This window comes from Bison bison, unplaced genomic scaffold, assembly GCF_000754665.1.
Source record: "Bison bison bison isolate TAMUID 2011002044 unplaced genomic scaffold, Bison_UMD1.0 scf7180017864519, whole genome shotgun sequence".
Taxonomy (NCBI): Eukaryota; Metazoa; Chordata; class Mammalia; order Artiodactyla; family Bovidae; genus Bison; species Bison bison.
Genome location: NW_011495072.1, coordinates 4,931,396 through 4,950,341, shown reverse-complemented (window position 1 = coordinate 4,950,341; position 18,946 = coordinate 4,931,396). Strand labels below are relative to the sequence as shown.

The following is an 18,946-nucleotide window of genomic DNA, read 5'->3' as shown; positions in this document are numbered from 1 at the left end:
TTTATAAAATATTTATTTGGCTGTGCCAGGTCTTAATTGTGGCATGAGGAATCTTTTATCTTCATTGTGGCATGCAGGATTCTTAGTTGTGGCATGCAGAATCTTTCTTAGGGCATTCGAACTCTTAGTTTTGGCGTGTGGGATCTGGTTCTCTGACCAGGGGTAGAACCTGGGCCCCCTGTATTGGGAGCGTGGACCACTCCCAATCACTGGACCACCAGGGAAGTCCCCAGTCAGTAGCTGACTATATATGGAGAGAAACCCAGGAGAAAAGAGACTTGAAATGATGTTTAATGATCCTCATTAATGATTTCTCAGTTTTGAAATCTTTAAAGGTAAACACTGTGACTGTTCGAGCATAGCAGCTAGTACAATTGACTGACTGAATCCAAGTGGCAGAACAAAGCAACAGCAGTGGAAACCTTACCAGTTAGCAGTGATGTAGTCCTTGCCATATGCTAGGCACCTTCTAAACTCTTACCATGTAAATCACTTAATCGTCACAGCAGTCCTGCAAGGTAGGCGTGTTTTCTTCATTTTCAGATGAGGAAACTGGGGCTTGGAGGAGTTACATAGGTTGTCTGTGGCCATACAGCTTGTAATTGTGGGAGGTAGGGTTTGAGCCCAGGCTGGTTCCAGGATGATCTTAAGCATTTCACCATGGTGCCCAGGAACGTATGTGTTCATGTTCGCTGCTTTAAGAATGCATGAGTGAAATTTTTAAGCACTTTTTGAGTGCTTACTGTGAGCCGAGCTGAGTGCTAGCTATTTTTATACGCATTATTCTGTCTCATTTAAATCATAGCTTCAGGGCTGGACAGGAAGGGATGAAGAGCACTGTCAGAGATGCCTGGCCCCCACTCTGCAGTCATTCCTTAGCCCCATTGGTTCTTTCATTCAAGCAGTCACAAGCAGACCTCTGCGTCATGACCACAGTAGCAAGTAGGTTTGAGCCTTTGTCTGGTCAAACCTTTTTAACTTTCTGTTTGTCACATGTCCCAAAGAACACCTCTTTTATTTGTTGCTGTTAAAACTACCCTAAAACTTACTAGTTTTGGCAACATTATTATTTCTCATAGTTCTGTGGGCAGGGCTCAGCTGGGCAGTTCTTTGGCTGGTCTGGCCAGTGGTCCCTGTGTGATTGCAGTCCTGTGGTGAGTCAACTGGGATTGGGCTGCTCTCCTGTCCAGGTTATTCTGTGGTTCTCTTCTTCCCCAGAGGGCCTTCCCCCTGCGGAGTAGTTTCTTCATTCGTGTACTGCAACGTCTCAGGCTCCTAAGCAGAAGTTCTCAGGCCTGTTAAGGCTTAAGCCTGGAACTCAACCGGTACCTTGCGTTGCATTCTCTTCTTAGAGCAAGTCAAAGCCCCAGCCCAGATTTAAGGAGCAAGGACTGCACAAGTTAGGGACTTTTGGAAGGGTTGGTTCAGTAGGGCCCATGGTGTGGCAGGCTCCCAAGACAACCTCAGGCTCTCATTTTCAGAGCCTGCACATACTTATAGTTCTAAAAAGTTTAATTATTAACTTCAATTCCTCCCAGAGTCCAGAAGTAACATATTTTACATCAGAGAAAGAGCTGCTGTACAGAGGTCATGTGAACATCAGAGGAGGGTGATAGCTGATAGTCATAAACAAGGAGAAAGACACAGAAGCCACAAAAGCAGAGTTAACTCTCATCTTGGTCTTCTGTGAAACTTGTCTATTCACAGTGACCCGTTGTGTGAGATACTCAGATTGCTGAAGCTCCATTTTGCCTAATCCAGCCAGCCGGGTTTTTTTAACTCAATGTTTCATTCATTGAGACTAAGAGTACCTTATACATTGGCATTGACCATGGACCTTTTAATCAAAGGTCTGGTTACTGCTCACAGGACCACTCATGCATTAGAAGAAATGATTCTTGGATTGATTTTCAAACAGTGAAAATTTATGATTGTGCATGGTTGCAGCCTTGTGTTAGAACTATTGTAGACTATGTTCCCTCCAAAATTCATAGCTATAAATGAGAAAACAAGGAACATGTATTTGAACAATGAAGAAAATGTGATCTCTGTAATAAAATGGCAAAGAACTTCATGGGATTATGTTTCTGTTCTAGTGTTTTGTGGAAGGTAGAACTTGCAAGCAATGAAATTGGGTTTTTTAGCTGAAGAGATTTCTAAGCAAACTATGGAAGGTACAGCTTGAGTCCTCCTTACTCCTTATTTTAAAATGAAGAAAAGAGAGGAACTGAAGAAGGAATTGTTAAGCAAAAGGTAACCAGAACTTGAAGAATTGAATGATTCTCAGCTTATCCATATTGCAAAAAAATGAGGAAGCGTGTACTAAAGAGAACACCAACAGGTGACTGACAGCCGTTTGATAAGGAGATTAGTATAGGTGTGAACCAGGGATGGAATCAGTCATCTCAGCAGAAGCCAGGAATAAAGATGGGATTATGCCAGTAGAAACACTGTCAACTGAGACTAAAGGAAACAGAGAAAGTGTTTTAAAATGAGGGAATGCCGTGAACATGCATTATCCTTCAGGAAAAGAGAATGACTCCAAAGGTGATTCAGGATCATCACTCCTCCACAGGCTCAGGGGCAAGGCTGCTTCTTCCTGGATTCAGACGATGGTCCCCTGCCTTGGTTTCAGTGGGCCTGGTTCCATTGGCAGGGCCAGGCCACAGAGCCTTAGGAGGGTGATGGGCCACCCCAGTGGGCCCCAGGGACAAAATGTTAAGCTAAAGAGGATCGTTCTCAAGTGTTAAGATCTGATGGAATTTACCTTGCTAGATTTTGGACTTGCTTAGGACCCATCACCCCTTCGTTCTTTCCAGTTTCATCTTTCTGGAATGGAAATGTCTTTCTGGAATGGGAATGTCTCTCTTGTGCCTGATTCACCGTGAAATTTTGGAAACGCATAACTTGTGTGGTTTCACAGTTTACAGCTGGGGAGGAATTTTGCCTCAAGTCCCATCCATATCTGATTAGATGAGATTTTGGACTTTACACTTAGAGTTGATGCTGGAATAATTTCAGAGTTTGGGAACTGTGGAATGAATGTGCTTATGTGCTTTGCATGCAAGAAGGACATGAATTTGGAGGAACCAGAGATGGAATGTTATCGGCTGAATTGCATACCCCCAAATCCATAGGTTGAGGGACTTTGTTGATGGCTCAGTGGTAAAGAATTCGCCTGCAATGCAGGAGATGCGGGTTCGATCCCTAGGTGGGGAAGATCCCCTGGAGGAGGAAATGGCAACCCACTCTAGTATTCGTGCCTGAAAAATCCCCTGGGCAGAGGAGCCTGGTGGGCTACAGTCCCAAGGGTCTTAAAGAATTGGACACAACTGAGTAACTGAACACACATACAAATACATAGGTTGAAGCTCTAAAGCCTGGTTTGGCTGTATTTGGAGTTAGGACCTCTAAAGGAGTGATTAAGGTTCAGGGAGGTCATCGGTCTTGTCTTTAGTGTCTTATAAGGACACTAAATTGGTGTCCTTATAAGAAGCACCAGAGATCTTCCCTGTGTGCATTCTCTCCTGGTACATGCGGACTGGGGAGAGACCATATGAGAGCATAGCGAGAAGGCAGCCGTCTGCAAGCCAGGGAGAGTCTGCAGCAGAAACCGAACTGGCTAGACCGTGAACTTGACTTTGAGGCTCTAAATCTGTAGGAAAAGAAGTTTCTGTTGTTTAAGCCACCCAATCTGTGGTGGCTGAGCTAAGGACGGGAACATTCCCCCATACTGTTGACCTTTGACCCCAAAGCCCCAGGAAACCACAGATCAGTGAGCATAGCCTGACCCCATGAAACAGAGCTCCTGTTGTCCTCTCTCCAGCTCATGCCTCCTTCCTCTCAGCTTGAGTAGGGGTCCTTGTTTCTCTCCATGGGCACTTTGGCTTTCTAGTTAGAGGTGAGAAAGGGCGAGTCTCCTAGGGAGGTTAAGGTTATTTCAGGGTTTATCTAGCTCCACTGGAAATCTTATGTCTGTGATTCTGGATCAAATAATATCAAAACCGGTGGTTACACTGCTGATCGGGCTTGGTTGTCGGGCTGGGCTGTGGACCCCTCCCTTCCGTATGCAAGACCAGCAGCAGCTGTCTCGAGAGCCTGGCTCCATCACCTTTGAAGTTGGGAGTGTTTTTAAATGACCACCAGAGGTCTTGGTTCATGATTTTTATGGTTATGGCTTCGCATGCAGTCTCATTTTTATAAATATACCTTCTTGTGTAACTGCTCTTCAGTAAAGATAGTTGTAGTCCCCATCCCCACTCCCTAAGGAAACAAAGGGTAAGAATGAGTAAGAGCTGAGGAGCAGAGTGTCAGGTTTTGCTCAGTCTCTGCTCTGCTGTGGGAGAATTTGGAAGGTGGGCTCAGAGCTGCCGTTTGTGGTTTGGCCCTGCGGTGCCTGTTCAAAGTGGCTTTAATGAGAGTGTAAGGTGCTGGACACTGTGAGCCTGTGTTTGCTCAGCTGCCTGCTGGCAGCAGCCACAGCTGGGAAGGCTGCCCTCTCACGGCATCTGCCCACAAGCCCTGCTCCCAGGCAGAGCGGACAGACCGGAGCTCAGGACGTGACCCTGGTTTCTACCGTCTGCCCAAGGGCCCTGGGCAGCTGGTGGTGGGTCCACACTGGAATGGTGTGTGGTCTGTTTTCCAGGGACTCGCCCCGCGGCCAGCCCAGCATTCTGCACGTCCCCTCCACAGACCAATGGGTGTGATTTAGTGCAGTGTGTGTGCTGTGCTAACACTCAAGGGCAAGTGGACAGGACTCTCTTTCCCTGTCCTGCTCTGTATTGGCCTCGATTAGTCTCTGTAAGCAGAGATCCATTGGCTAGGCCTGTTGCCCTTGGCCTCCAGATCTTTCTGTGTGGGCACCTGCAGTTCTTCTTAGGGCCAGAGGTACCCAAGTCAAGGGATGTGAGGCTGGATAAGAGTAGGCCAGCCGAGCATCCTGGGTGGGTCTGGAGCTGCTCTCAGTCCCGATCTAAATCTGCTTTTCAAGGCACCCAGAACAGGTGGTTGTCTTTGATGTTTATCTGGTGTGATTCAGCTCAGTGATTTAAAGCTTGGAAGGCAGAATTCCCATCGCAGGCATGGCAGGTGCTGCCCAGGTTGGACCCTGCGGGAGGTGACAGTGCACTGGGGCTTGTGCCCTGGCCTGGAAGTGGGCTGCAAGCTCTCAGGGCAGATGTGGCCATAGCCAAGCCTGTCACTTGAGGGGAGCACAGCCCGTAGGTCCCCCACCTGCGGGGTCTGCCAGCATCTTTCTGTTGTGGGACAGTCAGCCGTGACTGGATCATCCCCTGGGTGGGGACTCTCATCAGCCGTGTCAGCTAGCTCAGAACCTCCCGGTGATCGCAGTGTTCCAGCCTAGACAGATGCCATGCGTCTGGTTGTCTAGTTCCTGCAACTAGGAGGACCAGGGTGTTGTATAAAGCTGTCAGCCACTTCTGTGCTCACGGTCCTCCCAGTGCTGACAGTGTGATCTCCTCTGAGCTGGTTCTTTGTGGCTTTGCTTGTTTTATTAGAGAGGATGTTTCCCAGGTTACACTTTCTTAGCAGGAACTTAAAGGAGGATGTTACAGGAACGGGTGACCCCTTCTAGGGCCCAAGAGTGGGCTCTTGTCTAACACTCAGAAGTGAACTGTCCAAGGAGACACACGAGCTGACAAAGCAAGAGACTTTATTGGGAACAGGCACCCAAGTAGAGAGTAGGGTGAGGGAACCCAGGAGAGCTGCTCTGCCACGTGGCTTGCAGTCTCGGTTTTATGGTGATGGGATTAGTTTCCGGGTTTTCTTGCATTCTGACTCAGGGTCCTTCCTGGTGGCTTATCCATTGCTCAGCCAAGATAGATTCCTGAGAGAAGGATTCTGGGAGGTGGTTGGACATGTGGTATCTCCTTTTGACCTTTCCTGAACTCTTCCGGTTGGTAGTGGCTGATTAGTTCTGTGTTCCTTACCAAGATCTCCTGTCGTAAAATAACTCACCCACGTGGTTACTGTGGTGCTTGGCCAGGGTGGGCAGTTTCAGTTAGTGTGCTTCCCTTAATAGGGACAGTAAAGGGCCTGAAGTACCCTGAGTGCCCTCCAAACCGCACGTTCATTTCACCTCCTTCCTTCTGGAAGTAGCTATCCTGGCGTCTGGTTGCAGTTTGCTGGTTTTCAGTGGGATCTCCTACAGGGCTTGTCTGCAGCCGGTGCTCAAAGCCTTATCCAGGGACACCTGCCAGTTTGCGGATCTTGATTCAGAGAACGTGGTCACTGAAGCCAAGGTTCTAGCAGGCCTGGGTCACCGGGGAATCCATGTGGCCTAGGGAAGGGCCTCCTCGGACCTCAGCAGCAGGACAGGGATGCTAACCACTGTCCCCTCTCAGGATGGGCCTCACTTCGAGATCTCAAGCAGCCGTGTGTGTTCCCCTGTCATGACAAGGTCCCGGAAGATCCTGCCTTTCTCCCACATCTTCCTGCATCCTAACCCAGACCTGTGTGAACACAAGCAGATTCCAGTTTTTGCTGCTCCCTGTCCTCAGGTTCCAAGGTGATCATTGCCTGTTATCTACGTGGGACTTGCGTAGGCTACTGGCCCCAGTAGGACAGACATTCTAATTAAAGGGCAGGAGGGCCAGAGGGTATAAACACTGGTGTGTCCAGTTCTCAGCAGAGGAGGTGGCAGCAGCGTTCAGGGGTAATCATATTTGCATCTCTGGGACTCACATGAATGAGTCCCAGCATTACTGCAAACACTCCTGACTGTTGGTCACGTGGAAGTCAGTTTATCTCCCAAGTCCAGTGACACCCACACATCCAGGAAGCTGTCGCCTTGTTGACTGTCCTGGCAAGAAGTAGCAATCAGGTCAAATCAAGGTCATCCGTTTCTCTCCCAGGGTGGGATTTTCCCAAAGAGCTGAATCAATTTTCATTGTGGATCCTTCATTTTAGAGTTTTCTCAAAGACCCGTTTCCAGCCTAAAATGCATCTACTGGGTAGCACACCTTAAGGAGCAGGAGCTGGGGTGGCTGTGGTACCCAGGCTCCTTTTACTGGCTTCGTCCTCTGGGTCTTTACTGCTGGCTCACCCTCTCTACCACCCCTGTCCCTACCGACCTCTCCTTCCTCAGCCTCTCTGCTCACCCTCTCTCCTTTGCCATTGGTCCAGAGCCTCAGCCACCATTAACCTTAGCCCAGCCTTGCCCTCTACCTGCCTCCATCCTTCTGTACTACACAGAAATGTATTCACTTCCATGGTGGCTGGCGTGCCTGTGGGCTAAGTCATTTCAGTCGTATCCAATTCTTTGTGACCCTATGGACTATAGCCCACGAGGCTTCTGTGTCCATGGGATTCTCCAGGCAAGGACACTGGAGTGGGTTGCCGTGCCCTCCTTCAGGGGCTCTTCCCCACCTGCATCTCCTGCAGCTTCTGCATTGCAGGTGGATTCTTTATCATTGAGCCACTGAGGACCACAAACTGAGTGGCTGGCAGGGCATGTTTTCTCTGCACCCAGAAAGAGGCCTTCCTTGCTCCTCCTGGCTTCTGGCAGCTGCCTTCAGTCCTTGGTGCTCTTCCCCTGTGACCCCATTGCTCTTGTCGTAGCCACTTAGGAGGATTGTTGAACACCAGTCTGTTTCTGCCTGTGATGCTTTCTTCCATAAGGTTTGACCATCATTCATCTTTTAAGACTGAGCTCAGACTCGGTTCTGCCTTCTCTGTGGATCTTCACCTGAAACCCCTCCACTCAAATGCTCTGTCTCAGCCCCGGGTCACTCACTGTACTTACCTGTTCAGGTGGTTGTCATCATTGATGGGATTGTGAGCCCCATGAGGTGTCATTCACATCCATCCCAGAACTTGGGATTTAGTGGGTGTTCACAATTTCTATTAATACTTGCCTGTGGATGGAGTTGTGAAGGCTGGTCATTAAGATCTTTCTGAACGTCAGCGTCTATAGTTGGCTGGCAGGATAACGAAAATTGACCCTGGAAGGGGGCTTTGTGGATTTCACTCTGTGGTCAGAACACTGTCTGTCCAATGCCTTCCTGTTGGTGGGGTTTTTCTGTTGTTGCTGTTGTTCAGTCGCTAGGTCGTGTCTGCCTCTTGGCAACCCCATGGACTGCAGCACATCAGGCTCCCCCGTCCTTCACTATCTCCTGGAGTTTGCTTAAATTCACGTCCATTGAGTCATTGACTGGTTTGATCTACTTGCTGTCCAAGAGACTCTAAGAGTCTTCTCCAGCACCACAGTCGGAAAGCATTATCAACAGCAAAGCTGGCGTTTGTATGGGGCAATAGCATGTAAGAAATGCTTTCTTGTTTTTCACACACTGGGAAAGCTGTTTTTGTTGACAAGCTAAAGGAAGCAATTAACATTTGAAAAGAGGTGGCTAAAACCGGTGCAAGGCTTCCCCACCTGACCCTGTCAGACCCTTTCTCTTTGCTCTGGGAGAAGATTAAAGCTGCAAAGTGTGCCTCTGATGAGTGAGCTCTAAAGCCTTAATATTTCTGATTTTAATAGCATGTACTAGATTAAGGAGATCAAACCAGTCAATCCTAAAGGAAATCAATCTTGAATATTCATTGGAAGGACTGATCCTGAAGCTGAAGCTCCAGTACTTTGGCATATTCATTGAAGGACTGATGCTGAAGCTCCAGTACTTTGGCCACCTGATGCCAAGAGCCAACTTATCGGAAAAGACCCTGATGCTGGGAAAGATTGAAGGCAGAAGGAAAAGGGGACTACAGAGGATGAGATGGTTGGATGGCATCATTGACTCAATGGACGTGACTTTGAGCAAACTCCGGGAGATGGTGAAGGACAGGGAAGCCTGGCATGCTGCAGTCCATGGGGTCACAAAGAGTTGGACACAACTGAGCAACTGAACAAAAACAACAAGATTAATTGCGGAAGTCCCAGTCAAATCCAAGGAAAAGTGAATGAACAGGAAATAGACAACTCTGTACTGGGTGTCGGGGGCGGGGGGGCGGGGGGCGCAGGCAATGCTTTTTTTTTAACGTCTCAGGCCCTTATCTGCAAAATAGGAAGGTTAAAAGGGAGATTTATGTCCACAATTGTTTTCTTCTAGTATTTGTTGGACATTCACAAGAAAAAGGGGCTTGGGTGTGGAAGGAAGTGGGTGGAGTGGGGGGGCGGGTGGCCAGTGGACCAGTGGGTAGAACTTAAAATAAGGTCATTTTAGTACAAAGTGAGAGTACATTTTCTTATCAAGCATAGGCTGAATGATTTCTGGGGTATTTTAAAGAGCCGGTGCTTGGATTGGAAGTTGGGACTAGATGGACTCTGATTTCTCTAATTCTTGAGTCTATGATTAGGTAGGTGAACACTGAAACTCTCTTCATTTCTAAAATGTTGTGGTTTGATGTAAGTAGAGATTGAGTCATGCTTTGATGTCCAGGAATGGGGTGAATATTTTAGCCAACAAACAACCCTACCCCTCACTACAAAATACTCATATTCCTTAGTAATATGATAATGCTTTATGTTCATATAATCCTTTATAGTTTATAGACTCTTTCACTGGCAGGTTTTCATTTGCTCTTGTCAACAACCAAATGCAATAGTTGGTATTCTCGCTCCATCATCAGCCAGTAAACAGGCCAAAAAAGGGAAAATGACTTACACAGTTCACAGAGCAACAGGATCAGAACTGGAATCCGGGCCCTCTGACTCCAAGTCAGTGCATTGTCTACATTGTATACCAGGATGACTCCCTGAAGCTATAGTTTTGATTTTTCAGAAAGCTGAGAGTTGGCAGCAAATACTGCATAAAAACAGAGAGTAGCCTGACTTTATAGTCCGAGTCCCTAAGGAAGACAGTACAGAGGGGACCGGTGTTCGTGGTGCCCACGTGTCGGCCCTTGATGGGAAGGGTCATCCAGGTGCACACAGGGGACAGATTGGCCCCCACAATAAACCTGGACAGGTAAGCTCACGGTGCTACCATTAATGGCCATTTGCTTTAGGTCAGGACCTTAAAGTTTATTATCTCATTTAATCTTTAAAACAAACCTAAACCAGGCAGGCAACTTCCTCTTGGGAAATAGGAAAGTGGAGGGCAGACTCTGAGTCTCCAACATTTTTCCTGACCTTAGTGCCAACTGTTGAAGTCTTAGGAAGTCATTGACTTTGGAATTGTCCCCATTGACATTTATGCTTATGAGACAATTTACCATGGGTGACTCCAGTCCCAGGTCAGACCTGTATGTTTGGATCTGTCACTAGAATTTCTGACTAGCTGCCTGCACTGGGCTTGCACACGTCACTTCATTAACCTTTTAGTCATACATTTTATACAATTGAGCATGTTATAGGCTGTTCCCAGGTGGCACCAGTGGTAAAGAACCTGCCTGCCAGTTCAGGAGATGTAAGAGATGTGGGTTTGACCCCTGTGTTGGGAAGATCCCCTGGAGGAGGGCATGGCAACCCATTCCAGTATTCTTGCCTGGAGAATCCCATGGACAGAGGAGCCTGAAGGGCTACTGTCCATTAGGGTCTCAAAGAGTCAGACACAACTGAGCAACTTAGCATGCATGCGTACCATGTTACAGCGAGATTGTCTTATGGTGTTATAGTCTCATCTTACAGATGAAGAATCTGGGGTGGGGAGAAATGAGTTAATTTGTTCAAGGCCAGAGAATAATGGAAGAGTCAGGGGTCATGTTCTCTGGGTCCCAAGCCCGCACCATTTGCAGTGTGCATTCTTCTCCCCCTATCAGAGAGCATGTGGAGGCTGCAGAGGTGTAGATACACAGGACATGAATTTGGTTTTTTCAGAATTTATTTTTTGAAGGCATGTCTTTCAGAGTTTTATGAACTAAAATTTGAACTGTGTTCAGAGGTGCTTCTCTTGGTGTTTTAGAGATGTAGCATGTAGGTGGAGCTCTCTTCTCCACTGCCATGGCACTTGTGTGATGGTTATCACTGACACTGGAAGATGTTTTATGGCTGATTAGATGCAGCATTTCACATTCCACCTTCTTTGTCCTGAAAAGAATATAGGCCAGTAAGGCAAGGGTGAGTTGCAGATTCCACTGTGGATGTTGAATTCCCTCAGACATCTGTGCTGATCCATCGCTGCCCTGTCTTGTCCATGGGCTCACGTTTGGACCAAGTAGTGTTGGGGGGTTTACTTTCCCATTGGGAACGATATCGGCTACTTCTGGTCCTGATCATGGGTATTCCGTCGTCTATGTTGTCCTTTCCTAGGCCCATTTGGGATTCCTGTACTTGCTTTTTTCTCTTTAAGTTATTTTTTTAACTTTTGTCTGGTTCTTCATTGCTGCACGGGCTTTTCTCTAATTGCGGTGTGCGGGCTTTTCATTGCAGTGGCTTCTCGTGTTGCAGAGCACAGGCTCTAGGGCGCAAAGACTTCAGTAGTTGTGGCTCCTGGGCTCTAGGCTCAATAGTTGTGGTGTGAGATCTTCCTGAACCAGAGATCGAAACCCTGTCTTCCGCACTGGCAGGAGGAATCTTTACCCCTGAGCCACGAAGCCCGGTACTTTTGTCTTTATGTGCAGTGAATTTCTCTTACAAGCTGTGTGTATCTATGGGCTGTTTTCCCCATGTATATGCAGTCTGTGAAGACAGGTATTTCCCTGGGTAGTGACTTGGGAGGCTGTATTAAAATGCAGTAATTATTGAGCTCAGAGCTCCATATCTTGGGAAAGTGCTCCTTGCCATGAGGTTTTGGTGGAGCCCTGTCCACAATCAATCTGGACGTCAGGCTCCACCTGATGATTACAGGGTTTCCGCATGAGGACTGTTTAGCCAGGTTACTGCCTTTTGTCTCTGACTGTGATGGTGATAAGAGAGGCGGCACGTTTCTCACCAACTTGGTTTTTCTTGCCTCCCTCCTTCCCCTGAAATGATCTCGTCTGGAGACTGGGACTAGTTGAAGGGTTTGCTTTTGTTCATCTCTGAAACCCCTTTGCTTCTAAAACTCCATGGTTTTAGGAAATACATGCTCAGAATTGATCCTATACTTCTGGCAGGTCTGGGGTTTTCTCAGTGAGCAGGCTGGGCCAACGAGTACTGTGCACTGTGGGGAAGCCACAGAAGGTGTCTCCCTGTGCAGCGGGATAGGGGGAGATTTCACAGGCTTGCTGGAGAGATAGCCTAGCACTTGAGACTCTCCTGAGAGATTAGTGGGGTCCGGAGGGTTGGAAAGGTTTCCTGAAAGAAGTCAGCTCTCCTTCGGCCCTGCGAGATGCTACATTTGAAAGATGCTAAGGATGGTGCTAGTGGTAAAGAACCTCACTGCCAGTGCAGGAGATGGAAGAGACTCATGTTCGATTGCTCGGTCAGGAAGATCCCCTGGAGGATGGCATGACCACCCACACCAGTATTCTTGCCTGGAGAATCCCATGAACAGAAGAGCCTGGCTGTCTACAGTTCACAGGCTTGGACAGAGTCATACACAACTAAAGCGATTTAGCACGCACACAAGGAGCAGAGGCAGGTGGCTTCTGAATCCCCACACTGGCTGAGGACAGGGGGTGCTCCTGCATCCTGGCCTTGTGGGGCCATGACCTAGACCAATGCCAGGGTGCAGGGTATCCCCTCAGTAGGTGCATTAGTCATGGATTTCTTTTATCCTGGTTATCGAACAAACTCAACTAATCCAGAGCATGAATCAGGAGCCAGAATAGAAACGAAAAAAACTTCACATTTGGGGTTGAAATTGACATCAGACTGTTGTACTGGAGCGAGTGTCTCTTAGTCTGAGTAGAGGTCCTCACTCAGGTGCCTCAAAGCTCATTTTCTCTGTTTACCCTAACGTTGAAGGTGTACAGGGACAGAGGGTGATGGCCCGAGGCAGCGAGGTTAACAGCAACTAGGAATGACTTTGATAGCCAGTTGTGAGGGAGAACATGGAGAAGAACGTGGCGTGGACGTGGGCACAGAGCTCCGCCCCCTAATGGGGTCTGACACCTCTGCTCTGATAAGCAGGCGGCACAGCCCAGTGCTTAATGCAAGTGATGATCATGCCGACTCGCCAGCAAGACTCCATTCATATATCACATAGTTTGCTGTCTTTGAAAAGATGAGGAAAGACAGACTGGATTTTAATCCAAATCTCAGCTTTGTGGGGTTTTTTTGTTTTTTGTTTTTTTTTTCCATTTTAGCTTCCACTTTAGCTGTCACCTTGTGGGCAGGGGTTGGGGTGGGGATGGAGAGCAGGTCCACAGTTGCTTCTGGGGCTTTCTGGAGCCTCTGTTGAGACGGGGCTGGAGGAGGAGAATGCCACCTGTCCCGTGTTAGCTGTCTGGACCCTGAGCCCTCCCTAGGCCGCCCGGGGCTCTGGCATGACTCTGGCATGATGCTGGCTGTGGACTTGTCCAGCTTGGAGAGCATCATGCTGGAAGCCCCCTTCCCTAGCTGGGCGTGGGCAGACACCCTTTCTCTGAGTGACATGGTGGTATGGGGGGCAGAGAGGTTGGAAAATATGGCACCGGGCTCCAGTCCAGCCGTTCCCTCTCCCCCTCCCAGGCCCCAGCTGAGTTAGTGTGATGATCTGGGCTCCTCCTTGCGGGCTAGCCAAACAAAAAAGCCAAACCCCTCAACCACAGAGGGTTTGCTTTGAAGACAGGCCTGAGAATAACCAAGTTTTAAATCTTGATCAGGGGAATACTTCTGTGCTGGAAGTATTCCTGGAATCCAGGCCTCTTGAGATGTGTCTGTGTCAGCACAGGAGTGTGGGGTGGAGTGGTCTGCAAGCCGAGAATCTGTGTGTGTGAACAGACCTGTGTCTGTGTGGAGGGGCTCCTCATCTCTAAAAAGCCCAGAGACTTTGGAAAAGCAGCGCCTGGGCAGGGGGACGAGGTACACAGGAGCTCCGGAGCGTTTGTCTATGACAAGTGACCAGGTCAGTCTAGGATGGAGCAGGTGTGTCGAAGCAGCACGTGCCCTGCCTCTGGTGGAAGGAGTGACAGGGAGGAGGCTGACCATGCTGAACCAGGGATCTGCTGGGCAGGGGCGTCTGTGGAAGTCGGGAAGTCTTCTGCACAAACATCTGTGACACACAAACCTCAAGGGCCACTTGACTTCCTCAGGAAGCCCACCCAGGTGCCCACCCAAGTCCTGGGTGGTTAGAAGCCCTCCTCTGTGCTTCCTCGGCTCCTGTGCATTCCAGTTGGTGGTCACAGAGCTTCCTTTCCACTTCCATCAGCAAGGAGAAGCTCCTCCCACCCTATTTTTGCATTCCCAGGACTTTACTGAGGCAGGTACTTAAATATGAACATGATGAGTGGGCGACTGAGAAACGAAATGACTAGGGCTTTTGAATGTGGGTTTGCTCTTAGGAATCTTATTCTTCTGTTACTGGAAGTTGATCTTGCCACTTCTCCACAGCCCTGCATGAATGTGCATATCTAGGTTGATACTAAGCCTGGACTGAATGCAGATCACAGATCAAGGTCCTGTGTGGGGATATGAGTCAGAAAGTACTGCTGTGACTCAGCCCTCAAGGAGGTTAGCTGATTGACGTCTAGACTGTTTTTCAATTCCCATGTTAAACTCTGGGGACACGACCCCAAGGGGAGCAGAGGACTAGATTGACAGTGTCAAACTGATAGGTTAGGGGCTCTCTTGTCTTGGTGTGAAGATCCCTGAGCCAGTTGGAGAGGTGTAGCAGGCAATGGAATCCTCTAGGAATTAAAGGCAGTTGTGTCCTGGTGCCCAGGCTATTGTAAATAATCCTTATAAGCGCATCTACTTCAGCGGCGAAGAGTCTGCCTTCAATGCCAGAGCTGCAGGAGACTTGAGTTCGATCCCTGGGTTGGGAAGATCCCCTGGAGGAGGAAATGGCAACCCACTCCAGTATTCTGGCCTGGAGAATGGACAGAGGAGCCTGGTGGGCAAAAGTCCATAGGGACTCAAAGAGTCGGACATGACTGAAGTGACTTGACACAAGCACTTAGGAAGTAACCAGAAAGACAAATATAAAGGGCAGAATACAAATAACTGTGGAGTTTAGCATACCAGTGGTTAGTGAACGTCTAAGAGACCTGGAGAGGTTGGTACATACGTACACTGTCCTACAGCGGCCACACATCTGGGAGAAGGAGCACATGTTAGAGGCTGGAGATCCAGATTGAAGTTCCAATGCTGCTGTTCGGCAGTTGTTATCCTGCTTGCAGGTCATAGATTTTTGAGCCTTGGTTTTCTTCCCTTGAATGATTGTGAGTGTCAGGTGAGATGAAGTATGTAAAATCCCTGGCTGTGTTAGTATAGATCACTCTTTGGGGAGTGTCCCGCATCTGTGACTAAGAACCTGTTCTTTTGCGACTGATACCGAGGATGGGTGCCCCAGCGCCGCTACCCAACCCTGCCACCTCTTCTCTGCTCCTCCACTACTTGCAGAGGGGCCAAGCAAAGGACGGGTTAGAGATCTCAGGACACTGGCAGGGAGAGTCCCCTTCACATACCTTCTTGGAGGGACGGAGGCGGCAACTCATGGAGCTGGAGGACTTGCAGACCAAGAACAAGGGAGGTCTCAGCTGAGACCTCAGGGGAGGGAAAAGGGTCTTACTTCCTCTGAAAGAGAGCGTTCTCGCAGGCCTGGGATGGGTGGGACTAAGAGAAGGAGGTGTCTGCAGCTAGCATCTTTCCAGTGCATCTGCTCTGTGCAGGTGTTGTCTGAGCTATAGGAAACTGAAAACCCTACCTTCCTTCCCCTGGGGGCAATGAGGTGTATGTGGAGACACTGCTCTGGAACCTGAGAAACTTAGTCTATTCTCTGTAGCTCTTAATCTATACTCAGTAGCTCTGAGGCCATCTGTAAGTCTCTTGACCTTTTGGGGGGTCCTTAGTTTGCTCTTCTGTAAACTGGAAAAATGAGGCTAGTTCTGTGTAGTCTAAACAAATCTAAATGAGAAGTTGTAACATTCCCTTCTCACCTGCTGGCTACATTTGATGTGGCTAATGATGTGGCCTGGGAGAAGACATAGAATCCAGTGGACGATGGGGCTTAGTTTTGTCTTTAAATTTTCATCCTGGAGACAAAAGATGTGGTGAAACCCAGGAGCCTTCTGTATGAGGCTATCTTTGGTGTTTTATTATTTTACCTGACTCCAAAATATGTTTTTTTTTTTTCACATAGGAGCTACTGGGGAAAAAACTGCATTAATTTTACCTTCTTTTCTTAGTATCCAGCGAGCAGCATTGGTGGTTCTGGAAAATTACTATAAAGATTTCACCATCTATAACCCCAACCTCCTAACAGCCTCCAAATTCCGAGCAGCCAAGCACATGGCCGGGCTGAAAGTCTACAACGTAGATGGTATGTGCCTTGAAGTGGTGTCTCTGGTGGATGTGGGAGCAGGTGGACAACTGCATAGGTTAAATTCTGTTCCATTTGGTTCTGTTCCTCTCACAGTTTGCCTTTATGGTACATGCTCATGTCAGAACAATTTTTTCTTTTCCTCTTTTTTTCTTTTTTTTTGCTGGCAAACATATTTTTACAGAAATGTTGATTTACAGTCTACATGTGTGGGAGTTTCATTCATCTTGAGGTTTATGAAAACTACGTGATGTAGTTTTTCTGCCTCTTGCTGTGAACATCATACATTGAAAGGTCATAGGAAAGGCTGCTTTTCAAAATTTGGATAAATTACCAGAAGATTCAGCTACCCCAGTCTGTTAAGACTCTAACTCCCAGTTCAAGCATCTGGTGAGGTTCTTACAGGCGTTTCTCAGTCCTGGCTGGGAGCTGGGGTTGAGTGGGTGGAGGGAGGCCAGAGGCGAGGGTGGGGACATCAGAGCTTCAGGCCATCAGATGGGTAAGTGCAAGAAACAGGACACCTTGGGTCAGGGCAAGAGCTTTGCAGCCTAGAAGAGGATCACATTGTGAACAAGTCCAGTAATTTAGAGGTGGTGTCAGTTTGGGTGACAATATCCTGCCTGATTTTTTTTTTTTATCCTTTTGGCTACATGAGATGTTCACTCTCTTGTGAATCCTAAAGGATTGGTAAATTTCACCTGTGATCTGAAAACTTAGTGCAGAATCCCATTAGCCAGCCAAGCCATTAAGTAGATACTACATAAGAAAGCATGCTATCTACCTTGTCCTTCTGAAAAGTTCAGGCGATCCATGGTCAGGGCTATGAGACCAGGAATTCTAGGTCTTTATTAATGAACATGACATTTTGCAAGCCCCAAGCATGGGTCTTTTCTGTAACACTTGTGGTTACCATGACACTCCAGCGGGAGCGTGGTCATTGTCTCTGTGGGCATTGACTCTTCAGCAGGAGCATGGTCAGTGTCTCTGGGCGTTGACTCTTTTCTCTGTCCTTTTCTCCCCATCCCTTTCATTCTCTCCCATTGTCTCATCGCTGAAATGCATGTTCCAGCTGCTCTGATGGCCAAACTGGAACTTCCTGTGACAGATGGTAAATAACATCTTCAGCACACTCTGTTATTATGGGTCAGCATTTTAATTGTCAAGCGTTTTTCATCTCCTATGGAGTTTTTTTTTTTTTTTTTTCCATTTCCATTCATCAGATTGGGGTTTCAGGAGACTGCCTTCTTCTTGTGAGCATTTTGAGCACAGAGCAGGGGTCATGTTCATCTTTCTGGGAGGTTACCTTTGGGATTTGTATATGGGCTTCACAGGGGTTGGGCAGACGGTACTGACAGCCTGTAGACTTGTTTTCTGCTGTATCTCACCCCAAGGCATTAAAACTGTCCTTCCTCCACCGTCCTTTCCCCCAAAGGCCCCAGTAACAACGCCACTGGTCAGTCCCGGGCGATGATCGCCGCAGCTGCTCGGCGCAGGGACTCGAGTCACAATGAGTTGTATTACGAGGAGGCGGAACATGAGCGGCGGGTGAAGAAGCGGAGAGCAAGGTACACTGCCCAGCCCCCACACCAGCACCCTGACCAGACTTTCTTTTTGAATGTACACCGACTCTTTTTATTAAATTTATTTTACTGAAATGTAGTTGATTTACAATGTCATGTTAATTTCTACTGTATAGCAAAGTGATTCTTATACATACATAGACATTCTTCTTCGTATTTTTTCTGTTATGGTTTATCATGAGATTTTGAATATAGTTTCCTGTGCCATTCAATGGGACCTTGTTGTTTATCCATCCTACATATAATGTGCATGCGTGTTAAGTCGCTCCAGTCATGTCTGACTCTGCGACCCTATGGACTGTAGCCTGCCAGGCTCCTCTGTCCATGGGGTTCTCCAGGCCAGAATACTGGAGTGGGTTGCCATCCCCTCTTCCAGGTTCAGTTCAGTCCAAGGGAATCTTCACAAACCAAGGGATCAAACTGGGTCTCCTGCCCTGAGGCGGATTCTTTATCTTCTGAGCCAACAGGGAAGTCTTCCTACATATAATCAGTTCAGTCGCTCAGTTGTGTCTGACTCTTTGTGATCCCATGAATCGCAGCACGCCAGGCCTCCCTATCCAACACCAACTCCCGGAGTTCACTCAGACTCACGTCCATCGAGTCAGTGATGCCATCCAGCCATCTCATCCTCTGTCATCCCCTTCTCCTCTTGCCCCCAATCCCTCCCAGCATCAGAGTCTTTTCCAATGAGTCAACTCTTTGCATGAGGTGGCCAAAGTACTGGAGTTTCAGCTTTAGCATCATTCCTTCCAAAGAAATCCCAGGGTTGATCTCCTTCAGAATGGACTGGTTGGATCTCCTTGCACTCCAAGGGACTCTCAAGAGTCTTCTCCAACACCACAGTTCAAAAGCATCAATTCTTTGGTGCTCAGCTTTCTTCACAGTCCAACTCTCACATCCATACATGACCACAGGAAAAACCATAGCCTTGACTAGACGAACCTTTGTTGGGAAAGTAATGTCTCTGCTTTTGAATATGCTATCTAGGTTGGTCATAACTTTCCTTCCAAGGAGTAAGCGTCTTTTAATTTCATGGCTGCAGTCACCATCTGCAGTGATTTTGCAGCCCAAAAAAATAAAGTCTGA

General features: G+C 47.9%; 1 protein-coding gene across 2 annotated transcripts in view; it reads left to right on the top strand.

The window, feature by feature from the left end:
• The window catches only part of VANGL1 (VANGL planar cell polarity protein 1), a 56,808-nt gene that overhangs the window by 27,408 nt on the left and 10,454 nt on the right, over positions 1-18,946 (top strand). The window contains exons 5-7 of one of the 2 annotated variants that reach the window (XM_010830740.1): positions 16,147-16,280; positions 17,350-17,388; positions 17,713-17,845. In XM_010830740.1, coding sequence (XP_010829042.1) covers positions 16,147-16,280; positions 17,350-17,388; positions 17,713-17,845 — 306 coding nt within the window. The remainder of the gene's footprint in view (positions 1-16,146; positions 16,281-17,349; positions 17,389-17,712; positions 17,846-18,946) is intronic. The other variant, XM_010830741.1, reaches the window with a different exon arrangement.